A 13,436-nucleotide genomic window follows, 5' to 3' on the forward strand; every position below is an offset into this window, starting at 1 on the left:
AGCCAAAGGATCAGCCCAGAGAGCCATGCACACCCAACTGCTTTAGCTGGAGCTCAGCAGGATGAGAAAGTCAGAGGAAGAGCGAACAGCACAAAGAGAGGTGGAGAGAGAGAAGGAGGAAGATTAAAGTGATAGACTGAGGGAAAAGAGGGAGGAGATACGAGCCGTATGAGCGAAAAAAGGAGAGAGAGAAGGAAGGCGGGAGGGAGGGAGGGGGGAAGGCCACCTCGTAGAGCGCATACAGCACGCGTGGAGCCGGTGCTACGGAGAACAAGAGAGAGGGAGGGAGGGAGGGAGGGAGGGAGGGAGGGAGGGAGGGAGGGAGGGAGGGATGGTGGGAGGAGAGAGGGAAAGAGAAGGAGGGGTTGAGGTATTTAAGCGCTGGAGCAGGACAGCACAGGCAAGCTCTGAACTCCCCGAGAGTGAAGGGAGGTGAGCGGGAAGGAGCAGAAAGCAGAACCCAGGGAAGAGGAGGACGAGGAGGACAGAACAGAGCGCTACACTTTTGCTTCGCTGTTCTTTCGGGGAGGCTTTTCTCCCGGGCAGCCCGACACTCAGCGACAGACGCACTAACTTACTGACACGCACACGCACACTCTCCTGGAGCGGACCAACCTGTGGACCCAGAAGACCACCCTTTTTTGGATTCCTACCCGACCCTAACTTCTTCACCCCTTGCCCCTAGACCACCACCACCGCCACCACCCTCCCCAAGCCCCCTTAACCCTAACTACTTTAGCACGGCTCCCCATCGCTTCGCCTTGTTGTGCGAGGGCAGACTTGGAGCCATGGTGCGTGGGGCCTCTCTCAAGGGCGCCCTGGGCTGCACCCTGCTGGCTCTCATCCTAGGGAGCAGCAGCAGCATGGATTTGGGGGGTCCGCCCGCGGGCTTCTTCCCTCGCTTCAACCCCTTCTTCTTCCTGTGCACCCACCACGGGGAGCTGGAGGGCGCCGGACTAGCCGAGGGCGGGGCAGAGGTGCTCCTCACCTTCCAAGTGACCGGCAACCCCACCGCCTACACCCCCGGACAGGAGTACCAAGGTGAGCGCGTCCACCCTTCCTGTCCAGCCTCGCTTGCACCATCGTCGTATTGTGATGAAGAAATGCTTTTCTATCATCTCCAGCGTGTGTTTTGCTCAGTGTCGTACAGTTATGAAGAAAAATGGGTCCATCTAGGGTCGGATTAGGGAGATTAGTTGAAATTTGACATTTAAGTAGACTGTTTTGGATTTGTTACTTGTTATTTCAGGTTTTATGTTTTTTTATCATTATGTTATTTTTAATTAGGTTGTCTGGGAATCGGTCCATAACAGTTCTGGTTGTATTTTTAGAGAGAAAAAAAATCAAGAAAGCTCTTTAAATCAACGTTGCAACATGAGACATTTGGGTGAATACAAGTTGATGAAATTGTTATGAGCAGAAACATAGGATCTGCCAAAAGTAACGAAGCGTTTTGAAGATTCTCCCCCACGTTGGGAACACTGAATCACTGACAGAAGTGCGCCGCTTCTTCTCAGCAGGTGTTTTGCCTCAAAGATAATGGAGACTTGAGTTGTGTGTGTCCGTGTGTGTGTCTGCGCGTATGTGTGCGCTTGCGTGCGGGATATGCATGCAAGCGTGAGCTGTAGCGGTAGTTTGCGTGGGGTGGCTCCGGTTGGAAACGGGCGTTTATGTAACGGGAATAAGTACAGATGCCGAATGGGACTGTTGTTGAGCGCCGGGAGCGAGCTCCGGGAGCGCTCACACTCTCAGCTGTGATCCCGGCGCTCCTGTGTGTAGGAGGCTTCTTCACGGGACTAATAGAGAGACCCGCTGAATGAAGAAGGGAAGCGTAGAGGAGCAGGCGGGGGGGGGGGGGGGGGGGGGGGGAGCAGAACAATATGAGGACCAGAGAATATGATGAGCATAATTAAGATCATTATTCACTCGACACGGATGATTGCGGCCGTGCAAAGGGGTTTTTCACCTGCGCCATGTGACAAAGCAACACCTGGCCCGGAAGGATGTATGACCTCTGACCTCTCAGAGGTCTCCCACACGGACAGAAGGGGTCCGTCCCAGCGGCTGTTTCACTGTCTGATCTAAACACTGAGGACAACGACCCTTGCGGTCGACCCCCAGAGAGTAGATTAGTACAGGCTCTCCTCCACGAGATAACATTATCTTAACCTCGGCCGCGGATTCTCGGACATGCACGCATCCGGCTGCGCCTGTTTCTTTCTTTATCGCTCATTTCCCCCCGGATTTATATACATACACTTTCTGTGTTTATATTGCATTACTAATCCGGTCTTGACTGTGTTTAGACCACCAGAGAACATGAAAAACACTGCTTTTAGTATTTCCCTGCTGGGGGGGGGACCCTCTTCTGCCAGCACACAGTTCTCCATTATCATGGCAAATAAACCCTCTTCAATTCAATAAGGAAGCATTGAAAGGCGTTTGTGTAATTGTATATAGAAAGAGGAGGCTACAGCGAGAGGGGGAAACAGGAGAAGAGCCTGCAGAAAGCACTGTTATCCCTGGGCTGGAAATAACAGGCCGTCTCTCAGCCCTTCAGTCAAGCACCTCGTAAGCGGCTGTGTGGGGAGAGTGAGAGGGGAGAGATTTAAATAACTAGCTGGTGGATGGTAGGGATACGGAACGTGCAGAGAGGTTTAAATAATTAGCATTAGAAATGTGTTGGGCATGGAGGGGGGGGTTTAAATAGGGCCACGGCTGGGATGGGATGTGACAGAACAGGGGAGATTTAAATGATGGTGAGAGGATTGGGCTGGTAAGCCACAGCGACTGGAGCTTGTGTGAAATATATAAAAAAGCATGGTTCCACTCTGGTGATTTATTTTTCTATATTCTGGTACACAGCGACGGTTCATTGTTAAACGACTGGGTTCTGACTGCATTTGCCTTTCGATAAACGGATGAATGGCATAATGATGTGTGTACCCCTCACAATATAAATAAATGTGTAAGCTCTAAAAATGACCGTCGCCCCAGCCAATGGTAACAACTAATGCACAGGCCTGTATGTGCTCTGTCTGCCCGAAACAAATATTTTCTATGGTCTGTTTGAGGACTGGGGAGAGGGAAAAAGGGAGAGAGGGGGAGAGGGACATGGAGAAGATAGAGCCGTTGAGGTCTAATAGAGTAAATGTCCATGTGGAGTTTCTCTCAACGCATGCCACTTCTTGTTGCAAGACGCTCTTCGTCTTTGTTTTTGTGTATTTTCTGTGCCTAGGTACATTCAGCACCCTTGGCCAACAGATAATATCATGTTTATCTGGATCTTTCCGCTCAGAGAGTTGCTGTTAGAGCTGGTGGGCGAGCAACTGGTGTCGAAAGACTAGGAAACGGAGAGAGAGATAGAAAGAGAGCAAGAGAGAGCGCTAGAGTGAGAGGTAGGCAATCCAAATCGAAAAGTTGAGGGACAAAGGAACGTCGGAAAGAGATCAAAGCTGGAGGAGGGTTTTTTGTTATCATTATCATCGCGTCAGAAAAGGGAAAGGTGGATAGAGGATGGAAGTATGCAGGACTTTTAACCCCTATCAAATATTCTCTTAGCGATAGAGGGTGGATCAGGGTTAGGGCAGGTCAGACCCAGATGGTGGATGACTCTGTGGGGCTGATGTTTCAGGCCTGACCCCGCCGCCTCTCGCTCATTGCCTTTGAATGATACGGCTGTGTGTGGGCAGTGGGCTGAATGTGTTTGTTTCTCAGTATACAAACTGTTGTAAGCATGAGGGGCTTGTGTGCGTGTGTGTTTTTTTGTTTGTTGTGCGTGTAGCCTGTCTGCATCTGTGTGTGTGTGTGTTTGTGTGTTTGTGTGTGTGTTTGTATGTTTATTTGTGCATCTTTTTTGTCCACATAGATGGAACGTGTGTGTGTATGTGTGTATGTGTGTGTGTGTGCGCTCACATCTTCTTTATCCACGGATGGAACGAGTGATAAGAGGTTGTGTTACTTCGTGGGATGTGCTAAGCGCTAGGCCTTGCGGGTCACACCGGACCGCTTACAAACAAATACACAAGCAGGCGGTAAACAACCGCCAAGGGGGAATAAAAGCAATGAAAGAGAACTAGGAATGAAAGGTTGACCCACGGTTAACTCGTATACAGTAGCCCGGAAAAACACTACACCAGCATAGTGTAAGGTCGGACGCCTTCACCGATCCGTGAACAGAAAGAGAGGAGCAGAGAGAGGATTATTCTGCCCTTTGGCCTTCTGCTCTACACCTACACAAGACATTAGGGCCGCCACGGTCGACACACACGATGCACGTCGCTCTCACCGCAGCAAGCACTATTGGAAAACAAGCATAAAGTTTCACGAACAACATGGTTTTGTGTATAGAGTAGATCCTTGTGCAGGACTAAGTTGGTCTCCTCAAAGAGGGAGTTTGGGACCATATTAATGAGGACGATGGGAGCGTCAACATACAGTGGTGTGCGGCACAGGGAGACGAGGTGCGGTGTCAAAAGAGAATTGCTGGAAAAAAAAGATGGAGGAGCACAGAGAAGGGAAACAGGGCCAACGAGATTGATTGTGTGACGGGAAATTACTAGAAATGTTTTTTTGCTCCGGATTTCATCTTGGCTTGCGTTGTGGGGTGTGTAAGTGGAATACAATGGAGCAGTCATGTTTGTTATGTCGGCGTGTTTTGTCTGCTTAGTCTGAAGGGTTTGTGTGTATTGTATGGGCTCAATTCTTTTTCATGCCGGATGTTCATTTGCATATTCTTTGAGTATGAATATATATATAAACGTTTTTTCATCTGTAGGCGTATGCTATTGTATCGGAGTGTGTCAAGGTCATTGACGTCAGCATTAGGCAGTGATAAGAGGCCTTCAGAGACACACATACAGGTAGATCCCCCCACTGAAGTTAATGGGCTACAAATCTATTGTGCTGTGGCGTGGCTGAATTGGCCGGGCATAATGAATGGGATTCAACAGGGTTTCTGACAAGGGTGGGGGTGGTGACAAGGGAGCAGGAGCAAGTGACAGAAGGGCTAACAAGGGAAGCGCTGTACACAGGCCAGGGCTGAATAAAACGACCGCCCCTAATCTGTCAAAGATGCCTGCGACAGTCCCCCATCCCGTGGGGCCTTTTCATGTGCAAATGATTTGAGTTGGCGCAGAGTAACGATCGACGTCTCAAGGAAAAAATGGAATTCATAATGGAAACGTTTGGATCATGGCAGCACCACGCAGCGCCACCGCGCTCGCGTTCGCGACTAAAAAGATAATCGATTTTAATTGGAAACAATTAGAATACTTCCAGCTGTCCGCGGCCCAACCGCGGCCGTTCCTCGTCACCGCGTGCAGACACAGGAAACCCATTATCCAAACTTGAGGAGTTGATTGCTTGCCGCGGTGGAGATTTCACTGTGAGTGTGCCGTGGATCGCGGTCTGCGGAGCCACAAGCCACACGTGTCCGAGTGAAGGGCACTGATAGGCGGCCAGACAGAGCGGGAGGGGAGAGAGATAACTGCAAACAAAAAGTCGAGTTAGGTCATCCTCCTCAGCAGGACTTCAGGGGGAAAACCCAGAGCCATCTTAAGTGCTCCAAGCTGTGGGGCAACAGTGGGTTTTGATAATTGATTGATCGATGCTGCACTGAACCCCGTTTGTCTGCTTTGACAGCAGCAGCAGCAGCCCCATGAATGTTGCCTTTTGCAAAATTTAACCCGTGAAAGGACCGTTGCATGTCTGCTCTTTGACCCTTGACCCTTGCGGGATATTTCTGTGAAAGCTTTCTTTTCTGGGCGTTATCAGGCCGGAATTGCGGTCGGTGAGAACCAACAGCTCCCGTGAACGTACACTTTTTATTTCTTTTTTAGCTAACGTGCAGCCGAAGTAACGTATTTATGAATTTAAAGAGTCAGGGAGAGAGCGGCAGGTTTGTTACGCTGAGGTAGGTATCGGCCAGTGAACCATGGCGTGAGGACAGCAGACTGGCCTAGTTTTCATGCAGTTTAGGGGGGCCGGGGGGGCCGTGAGAGATGGGGGAGGGCTGCTCAGGGGGAAAAGGGGTTAATGGTTTAATAGGGCTCTCTCATACACTTGAGGATGCCGTCCTGATAATAGCACTGGCACTTTTGAGAGAGCATCGAACCCCAAAGCATTCTTTTCGTTTTGCTCCAGCTTTTCATCCGCCCGCCTCCTGCTAGTTACGTCTGAATAGGTCAGTACTCTGGCGAGGGAGAAGTGTGTCAAGTGTTTCAGTGTTTGTGTGGGCGTGCCGGGGGGGAGTGGTTGGGTGTTGCGGCCTTCATATTGTACCCTCCAGACAGTGAATGATGAACCATTACAAAAAAAGATCCAAAACCCATTGTATCACTCGCGATGTCCCCGCCATTATCATTCAATCAGGGAACAGATGGGCGGGGGGGGGGGGGGGGGGATGAAATGAGAATGGATATTCATAGGGAATCTTCCTTTTGTCATACGCGCATGCCCGGCCATGCGCACAACCCTTCAATCTACGGAGGTGATTCATCAAAGCAGTCGGACAGGTCAGCCCGTTCCACTGGCTAACCAATAATGTGTTGATCAACCTCCAAAAAGAAAGGTCCTTGTACAAGGCAGCATGATTTTACTCAAAAAAATGATTCATATTCTTGGTTTCACAAATCAAAGGAGTTGATGGGGCAGATCCAATTTGAGTGGTCAGTGGATATTTCACTGTGATAGACCACAGCCTCAATGTCTGGTCAGCCCCATGCATGAGTCACATTTCTGGAAATGTAATTTACTGCGTCAGGGCGCAGCAACACTGTTGGCCTTCGCCTCAACGGTGCCAACATGATGCCAGGTGTGTGGTGGAGGGAGCGATGGAAGGTGCCAGGGAGACGATCCATGCCAGGCAATGGGTTTTTTCTCTCTGTGCCAGCCAGATCGGCTAAGGAGAACAAGAAACACACATTATTCATTTCCCCCTGTCCCCGTTTTCACTTTGCAGCCATAATAACGAGCAAAGGGGAGTTGCATTTTCAGCAGGGAGATGGGTGTGCGTGCGTATCGTTATTTTCAGGATGATGGGTTTGTGTTCCCTTCTTTTGGGCCTGGGCAGAGCAGGGATGCCTGTTTTGCTCATAATATAGGGCTACGTTGTTGTGGCAGGCATCCTAGACTCCCACCTTCTGTCCCTGTTTTTAACCTTTTTAAATTGGTGTTTTGAACCAGGGTGGTGTTAAGGTAATGTACATTCAGGAATATACAATGCACATCGAGGCCTCTGCGTCCTCCATGCTAGGCACATTTCCTCAGACCACACAGCGAGTACAGGTTGTCAGACATTCGGTAATACGCTGTTCGAGCCCAAGAGAAACAATTATTCAAATGCTATCCATATGGCTATGGATAGCATGAAATCCATAATGTTACCAGCTGTAGTGTTGGATTTGACATTGTCCAAATCACTGTGTTAACTGACAAAGAGAGAAAATAGTCTACATCCCAGATAACAACCTATCCTCATCCACCCAGCAGTACACGCCTGCGTGGTTCCACAACAAACACATGGCACACACCCCTCTCAAGTGTAATTAAACCGCTCTTTATTGCCAAATAACAGTTTCCTCTCTTTTCGTCTGCCCCTTTGATGTCTGCGTGCAAACTCTGAACCAGGTTGTAAACACACAACCAGGATGATTTAGTCTCCTCTTTTGAAGAAGAAAGCCCAAACTCAAGGAGTGAATATGCCATTATGGCTTCAGTGTGTCTATGTAAAACTCATGCTAATTTACCCCCGGCTAAATCTACCTCGGAACAATGGGCCACTGTTCATTCTCCCCAAGCGGCACCGAGTGTCTCTAAGCCTCCCTCCGACGACTGATTGGTCCTCTCTGCCCTCCCATGCCTCCTCCCTTGCTCCGCTTGCCGGCCTTGCCTGCTTGTGGGGCTTCGTTCCCAGCCCTTTCTGATTGGCGTGTCGGCATTGCCCATGGCTTCCTTGCCGGGAACGGAGCTGCTGTTGAAGGGGGATTGTGTGGCGCTTGCCTGCCTCCCTCTTCTCCTCCTCCTCCTGTTCTCGATCCCCCCCCCCCCCCCATCCCCCATCGCCCTTGGCACCTCCATTGAGGGAACTGTAATCCCGGCTTGGGGGGGGGGGTGTAGTGTGTCAACGGTGCTGATAGCATTCAGAGGGGGCCATGTACGACCCGGACAGACACACTACAGAGGACGGGGACGCTGGAAGGCTGGCCTGGTTACTGGCTACGTGGCGCGTGGCACCCCCACAGATTAGCCCCACTTGGGGAGAACCCCCCACCTCCCTCAGCAAACCCCCATTCAAACAAGCAGGCCCACTCGGCACAGGGAGACACAGCAGCCTGGAAAGGGGAGATTACATATGAGTGTGTGTGCGACCGCTCACACACACACACACACACAAGTGCACGCCGAAGGGGCAAGATGGATGGGGTGGTCATAGGGTGGAGGGTAACCATGGTGGACGTTGATGTCCTGCGATGAATGAATGAATGAATGAATAGATTTCTGGTTCCGCCCAGTTGTAGCGTGCACAATGACTGTACAAACGTGTTCTTTATTAGAGGAGGAAGACCCTTACTTTTGGAATGGAGGATCTGGTGGTTTGATACTTGAGATACTGAGAATGCAATCGCAAGAAGGAATGTCTGTTCCTGTTGTGGTTGGACGTGATTGCCAAGACAGGCATGCATGCAAACGCACAATAACTAACAGAGATGTTTTTCTCCCAGGTAAACAAAAGGGGTGTTTAGAAAGCCAAGCCAGAGGCTGTTTGGTTTTAGCTGAATAAAGATGTCTGGTTCCGCTGTGGGTCTGAGTATTCTCTGGAACCCAGCTCACTGGGATCGGATTGCCTCTCATGAGTGACTTGTGGATCGAGCTGTGAGTGAGTGAGACATATAACGAGGCCTGAGACACAGAGAGACGGAGAGAGAGGGAGAGGGAGAGGGAGAGAGAGAGAGAGAGAGAGAGAGAGAGAGAGAGAGAGAGAGAGAGAGAGAGAGAGAGAGAGAGAGAGAGAGAGAGAGAGAGAGAGAGAGAGAGAGAGAGAGAGAGAGAGAGAGAGAGAGAGAGAGAGAGAGAGAGAGAGAGAGAGAAAGAGAGAGAGAGAGAGAGAGAGAGAGAGAGAGAGAGAGAAAGAGAGAGAGAGAGCGCCTGCATTTCCTCTGGTCCTGACGTGGGTTGTGTTCATATTCTCCTGTAGACATGCCGTGTCTACTTCCACATTCACCCTGGTGTCCTTGTGACTTCTCTTTCAGTGGTCAAATGCATGTTGCTCTGGGGCACGTCAACCACTTAATGTACAGTCAAGTACAATGTTATGGATCCCTCAGTCAATGATTTAATGTGGAGCAGAAGAGGTGGCCACAGACTTCCCTTTCTGCCACTGCAGTCAATTACTCTGGGATCGACCGTAGGAAATGAGGCTGGCTCTCACCCCACACCTCGGCAATCACCACAGTCCCCCAGCCCAGGTCCCACACGCCGAGATGGCAAATACCAGTTACCCAGGTGCAAATTGAGTCCCGTGTCCCACTGCGTTAATGGGCCTGAACTGTGTTGTCACAACTGGTTTTGGTTTCCTCTCTTGAAATCCCTTTGGCTTTGTCAGGGTACAGATTTAGGAAATTGGTCACACGTTACAGACGTGTTTGATTCATTGTTTAGACATGGATACTGTATCATTTACGCCGGTGTACCCTCCGTGATAGGATTATTTTTTCTCATTTTCTTTCCTACATCGCTAAAGTTCCCTTAGTAGTGTGAGTTTCACATTATTTATTGAAGGGAACCTATGAAAGGGGAGAGAAAAGAGGATCAGGGTGAGGGATGTAGGGGAGATGGGGGGGAGAGGGAAATAAGTATTGGGGGAGCGAGGACAGGAACTGGGGCGGGGGGGGGGAGCTGTTAATTACGATGATGAGTGGCATCTTGTTTAGCTGTGTAAGGCTGTCAGGGGAACAACTCTGCATTGACCAACCGTCAGCAGTGAACATCTTGTCTTTCATTATGGCAGCTAGTGTCATTTGAAATCAATTTGACCACACACACACTCATACACACACCCATAGCATGCACCCTAAGCCAACTTTCTTGAATTGAGATGTTCATCGAAGACATTGTCAGGTGATCCATTGGTTTATATTGGAAAATCAATTCTAATTTATCGATTCAAACTCTTAACATGTTATTCTTTTGTTTGGTTTTATTTATCAGTTTATTAATCACAAAGCCCTGGAAGTTTTTATCGTAGGCATAAATAATGCAGCAGGTGAAAAATAGATACAAATAAGTTGTTAAACCAGGAAAGATGATAGGAGAGATCTATCAGTGTGAATGTGAGCCAGGGAGAGGCTGAGTAGGATGTAAGGTAAACCTCTGTGTAGTGCAATGGCTACATATTTCATCTTTAAGCTATTAGATTTGGGATGATGTGGATATAGTTGTCACCCTGGAGCCAGCTCTAGGCAGAGATGGCACAAGTTCCATTGTATTTGTGTGCGTATGTGCGTGTGTGTGTGTGTGTATGTGTAAAGTCAAAGATACCTGACTTTTGTTTCAGGTGAGGGGTGAAAACATGTTTATTTTGAAGTGACAGCGTACGCAAATGAATGATAGCAATCAAGCCAATTGTTTGATTTTAAAACGTTCATAATTATTGTACCAATTTGCGATAGGTTAATGATTACAATCAATTATCATTATCTGCCTCATGTAGAGATAGCATTGCTTTTCATTCCTGGTTGCTTACTAGCAAGATGCAGTCAAATATGTAGTTCATCTCTTTGTTCTTGTGTCTTGGCTGTTTCTCTATGTTTCCCCTGGAGGTTAAGTCTTTTATTGCGTTTGTGGAAAACAAACACTTTTATATCCTCTGAAGAAAGTGTGACGTTTTTTAATCTTGTTTGGAATATTTTAACTTTTGTATAAATAATTCATCGAGCGCGCCATAACTCATATTTTGGCTTGGATACATGACTGAATAAATGGAACATCATTTATGAAACATTTAGCAAAAACATTTATGTAGTCTGGTCCCAACTTTCTACAACAGCAACTATCTATCTAACCAGTCTTCTTCAGTGAGATATTTATGTGGTAGATATTTATAATTCTATAGTGAATATAATTCAACGTGTGTGGTTAAGCTACTGTGTGTATTTGGTTTGCAAGGAATGACTACATAATAAGAGATGACTGATTGTTGTGCATAAATTAATCTGCTTGTAGGTATAGAGCATGATCGATTCTTCTTAGGAAAGGTTGTAATTAAAGATTTTAATTTTCTCATTTAATAGATTGATACTGGAGGCTGCGTAGAACTATTTGACAAATGGAGAAATTGTAATTAGTCTCCATGACAAGTAACACACTCACAGACATACAAGCCCACACACACACTTTAAGGTACTCTAAACACAAGTGATAATTCACTTGGAAAAGGGGAGCTCAGAAATGGGCGGGAGGTTCAGAAGGTGGATGGATGGATGGATGAACAGATGGCTGTATGAACGGATGAATGAGTAGGGGGTTGGATGGATGGATGGATAAACTGAGGTATAAAAAAATGGATGAACGGATGGATGGGTAGCTGGATGAATGGATGGAAGAAGTAGTTTCTCTGTCAGAGGAGTGGGATGGATGGAGTGATGGATGGATGGATGGATGGATGGATGGAGTGATGGATGATATAGTGATGGATGGATAGATGATGGACTGATGGATGGATGGATGGATGAATTCAGTGATGGATGGATCGAGCAATGAAACAAGTCATTTCTCTGAAGAGTTGAACACATGGTGTTGATCAACACTCCAACACTCGACCTGACCGTCACCAAGCAACAGAGGCTCATTCTGTTCATGATACACATAGAAATACACACAGAATCATACAAAACATATACCCCACGTCCCACCAGTATAGAAATACACACAGAATGATACAAAAATATATCCCCCACACCCAAAAGGCAGAAATACACAAAACATGTACCTCGACCCCCACATACAGAAACATAGAAATGTTTTATCAAGTTGGAATACAATTGCATTATGTGAGGAAAGGAGAACTTCGGTGACTGCTGTTCAATGCGGCTCTATGTTAACTCAGTACTGCTCAGTATTTTTTTGGGGGGGGGTTCTACTCATTATGATTAATTTTATTTTAATGCTTGATTTTATTGATGAAGACCAGGTCCAGATCAGAGGGCTGTAGCTCGTCCAATACCTCTGAGAGATTCTAGATTCTTATAGACAAGCGCTCTTTTCTGAGTGAACATCTGCCTGCTGCTCCGGGCCTGTGTCCGACTGAAGCGATGAATAATGATCAAAGTGGGGAGAGCGAGGATCCGGAGTCAAAGCCAATCTCAGGTAAAAGGAGAAAGCCTTTGAGTTGTCGCAACACGCTCCCTGCCGCGGTTTAGCGAGAAAACAAGCGAAAAGACAAGGTTATCTCGGGCCTTTGTGTTTTCGAGATATAAATCCTGGATAAAACCCGCCTTTTGCCTCACATGGCTAGGGGTAAACTTTCTGCAAAAAAAGAAGACTACCTATTCTGCACAAAAAAACGGAGTACATACTCACAAGAACACAATATGTGAAGGCATTCGCTTTGAAAAGTGCATCCAGAAATATGCAACTTGCAGTCGTTCACATAAGACAAGGCACATAGACGAACATGAACATCCTCCTACAAACAGCCAAGCACACAAACAGACACACACACACACACACACACACACACACACACACACACACACACACACACACACACACACACACACACACACACACACACATACACACACACACACACACACCCACACGCACACATACAGTGTGTCTAGTCATAGAGAAGCACACTAAAGTGTGATTCTGAGGCAGATTATGTGTGAGGAACAGGATGCTTGTGACGAAGCTGCCTCTTCATTCCTGTTTTGCTCTACGGCTGTTGCAGGCCTGAAGCCAAGTTCCCCCGCCAGAAACTGCTTCAGCTATTTACCTCCAAATCCCAGTGGCTTGATCTTTCTCCGTGGCCAGAGAGAGCCAGCAAGATGAAGGAATCGCCCTTCAACGTCATCACCTATTTCCAAGTGTTACAGCACTAATGTCCACCTCCATTTCATCATTGCAATCCATCCAAAGATGATAGATGTGGCTGCAATACACAAGAGCAAGCAGATGCGTGCTTATACCACCATCTAGTCAATTTGTGAAACACGGAGGTGATGGCATGGACAAGTGGAACATGTACAACATGTAGAAGCTGGAAGGCTGTTCTGGGGCCTCTCTGTGATCTTTGGTTTCACAGCAGCAGATGGCAGAGCCAGCAGGCCAGGATGGTGCCAGAAGGTTACGCAATGGAATGATGCCTTCAGAACCTGACTGGAACACCGCATGACACATATATGTGCAAAAAAGAAAAAATCATCTCGCACAAC

At 47.8% G+C, this 13,436-nt stretch overlaps 1 protein-coding gene across 6 annotated transcripts in view; it reads left to right on the forward strand.

The window, feature by feature from the left end:
- The first annotated feature begins 394 nt into the window (after window positions 1-394).
- The window catches only part of reln (reelin), a 108,037-nt gene continuing 94,995 nt past the window's right edge, over window positions 395-13,436 (forward strand). For 4 of the 6 annotated variants that reach the window (XM_030365844.1, XM_030365846.1, XM_030365845.1 and 1 more), the window contains exon 1: window positions 395-1,041. In XM_030365844.1, the coding sequence (XP_030221704.1) occupies window positions 789-1,041 (253 nt within the window). In that variant the 5' untranslated portion in view covers window positions 395-788. The remainder of the gene's footprint in view (window positions 1,042-13,436) is intronic. The other 2 variants (XM_030365848.1, XM_030365850.1) reach the window with 1 other exon arrangement.

The sequence above is a fragment of the Gadus morhua genome, chromosome 9 (assembly GCF_902167405.1).
Source record: "Gadus morhua chromosome 9, gadMor3.0, whole genome shotgun sequence".
In the NCBI taxonomy this organism is placed as follows: Eukaryota; Metazoa; Chordata; class Actinopteri; order Gadiformes; family Gadidae; genus Gadus; species Gadus morhua.